The following is a 2,635-nucleotide window of genomic DNA, read 5'->3' as shown; positions in this document are numbered from 1 at the left end:
TTTTATGGATTATTCACTACATTTCAGACTTTACTTCCACATTGGTTCCTTTGTTATTAATTAATTTAAAATTGTTTTAAAATGGCTAATATTATTCTAACGTTGGCTTGCCTAGCAAGTGAAATGTTAGGCTCCATCATGATCCTGAAAGTGGGAATTTCGGGTCGTGACAGTTGGTATCAGAGCACTAGGTTACATAGGTCTCACGAGTCACGAGCAAGCTTAGTAGAGTCTCAAGGATCGGTACGGAGACGTCTGTACTTATCTCTTAGAGGCTATGAAGTTTAGGAACAATATCACATCTTTCTTATTCTGTCGTGCAATTTTATTCTATCATCGATGATTGAACCATTCTACTCTTATTCTCTCGCAGATGGTGAGAACATGTAATACATCTACCGATGGACAGGGACCAGAGCCCCCAGTGGCAACTATGGCCAAGGGTAGAGGTCGAGGCCGAGGTCGTGCTAGAGGCCGAGGTAAAGGCAAAGGTAGAGCTCAGTCTAGAGCTCGAGCAGCAACACCTGTTATAGAACCTCAGGTGGTCCTTCAGGAAGAGGTTCCAGTTCAGACTATACCGGTTGGACCAATTCAGGTTCCAAAAGGGTTCATAGGTACTCCAGTACTTCAGGACGCTCTATTACGTTGGTGAGCCTTATGAAGGGCGTGTCCTAGAATGGTACATTTATAGTGGCACCAGCCGTTTCACAGGCTGGGGAGGAGCACAACTTCCTACTACTCCCGCTCCAGAACAGATAGCTCCTTATAATCAGGCTCTGGCATCCCCGCTAGTTGGGGTAGTTCAGCTAGTTGTTGCTGCACAGACCGGTGATAGGCCCGCCATGTCTTTTGAGGCCTTATTGAGACTGGACAATTTTACTAAGCTCTTTCCAATTCACTTCAGTGGTACACATTCTGAGGACCGACAGGATTATCTTGACCGCTGCCATGAGGTGCTGCAGAACATGGGTATAGTTGAGACCAATGGGGTTGATTTTGCTGTATTTTAGATGATGGGTTCTGCCAAGAGGTGGTGAGAGATTATACATTGACTAGACCTATTGGATCGCCTGCACTTACATGGGAGCAATTCTCGCGGCTATTTCTGGAGAAGTTCCTTCCTATCAAACTGAGAGAGGATTACCGCAAGAAATTTGAGTGTCTACAGCAGGGCAATATGACTGTTACTCAAAATGAGTCCTATTTTGTGGATTTAGCACGCCATGCTCTCCTTTTACTAACTACTGAGGGAGAAATAGTGAGGAGGTTTATTGAGGGAGTCACTCATCCTGTCAGGCTTCAGATGGCCAAGGAAACCGGAAGTGAGATTTCTTTTCAAGCAGCTGCTAATGTCGCGAGGAGGATCGAGATGGTTTTTGCACAGGATAGAGGGCAAAGGTCTGATAAGAGGCCTCGTCAGTTCGGTAGTTTCAGTGGTACCTCGTCTAGAGGCAGGGGTAATGTTGGTAGGGGTCATCCTCCCAGACCATTTCATTCAGCACTTCAGGCATCTCACAATGCTTCAGGGAGTCACCGTCCTATTATGCCTTACTCTGGGCAGCCAGCATTTAGTGCACATTCAGCTCCTATCAGTGAACTACCACTCCAGAGTCACTACAATGGTTATCTGGCCCATTTGGGTCAGCTTCAGCTTCAGCAGTCACAACATCAGGATAGGTGTTATGAATGTGGGAACATTGGTCACATCAGGAGGTATTGCCCTAGGTTGTCAAGTAATAGATCTTAGCAGGATTCTCGTGCCATCATACCGGCACCGGTTTCTTCACCACATTCTCAGCCAGCTAGAGGTAGAGGTCAAGCAGCTAGAGGTGGAGGTAAGTCCATTATAGGTGGAGGTCAGACCGTTAGAGGTGGAGACCAACATGTTAGAGGCCGTCACAGGGACGTAGTTCAGAGTGGTGGGGCCTAACCCCAATTTTATGCTTTTCCAGCTAGGCCTGAGGCCGATTCATCTGATGATGTGATCAAAGGTATTATTCCAGTTTTTCATAGAGATGATTCAGTTCTATTTGATCCAGGATCTACTTATTCCTATGTGTCCTCCTATTTTGCTTCATATTTGGTTGTGCCTTGTGATTCTCTGAGTGCTTCTGTGTGTGTATCTACACCAGTGGAAGACTGTGTTGTAGTAGATCATGTTTATACTTTGTGTGTGGTTATTATTGGTACTTCTTGATATGGTAGATTTTGATGGCATCTTGGGTATGGATTGGTTGTCACCTTATCATGTTATATTGGATTGTCATGCCAAGACAGTGACCCTAGCCATTTACCTCGGTTAGAGTGGAAAGGAACTCTTGGTCATTCTACCAGTTGGGTTATTTCTTATATGAAAGCTCGGCGTATGGTCGAGACAGGGTATCTAGCCTATTTGGATTATATTCGCGATCCCAGTGTGGATGTTCCTTCTATGGACTCAGTACCAGTTGTTCGTGAATTTCTAAAAGTATTTCCAGCAGATTTGCCAGGGATGCCACCCGACAGAGATATTGACTTCTGTATTGATTTAGCTCCATGCACTCAGCCAATTTCTATCCCATCATACCGTATGGCCCAGCCGGAGTTGAAAGAATTGAAGGAGCAGTTACAAGACTTGCACCAGTACTATTTGTAA

The 2,635-nt window shown here is 45.2% G+C and overlaps 1 protein-coding gene across 1 annotated transcript; it reads left to right on the top strand.

The window, feature by feature from the left end:
* Positions 1–1,177: 1,177 nt before the first annotated feature.
* Positions 1,178–2,197, top strand: LOC138898672 (uncharacterized). Its single transcript, XM_070184753.1, has 3 exons — positions 1,178–1,462; positions 1,562–1,733; positions 1,953–2,197. The coding sequence occupies exons 1-3, from the start codon at positions 1,178–1,180 to the stop codon at positions 2,195–2,197; spliced, it is 702 nt and encodes a 233-aa protein (XP_070040854.1).
* The last annotated feature ends 438 nt before the right edge of the window (positions 2,198–2,635 follow it).

This window comes from Nicotiana tomentosiformis, chromosome 9 (genome assembly GCF_000390325.3).
Source record: "Nicotiana tomentosiformis chromosome 9, ASM39032v3, whole genome shotgun sequence".
NCBI lineage: Eukaryota > Viridiplantae > Streptophyta > Magnoliopsida > Solanales > Solanaceae > Nicotiana > Nicotiana tomentosiformis.
Note: the sequence above shows the minus strand (reverse complement) of the source record. Positions and strands in the feature narration are given on the sequence as shown.

Bases quoted from the DNA above. Each gene is read 5' to 3' on its own strand.
- LOC138898672 (XM_070184753.1), top strand. From the start codon at position 1,178: ATGACTGTTACTCAAAATGAGTCCTATTTTGTGGATTTAGCACGCCAT. The intron at 1,463-1,561 runs GTTGGTAGGGGT...TACTCTGGGCAG, and splicing joins CGTCTAGAGGCAGGGGTAAT to CCAGCATTTAGTGCACATTC. The intron at 1,734-1,952 runs GTAATAGATCTT...ATGCTTTTCCAG, and splicing joins GTATTGCCCTAGGTTGTCAA to CTAGGCCTGAGGCCGATTCA.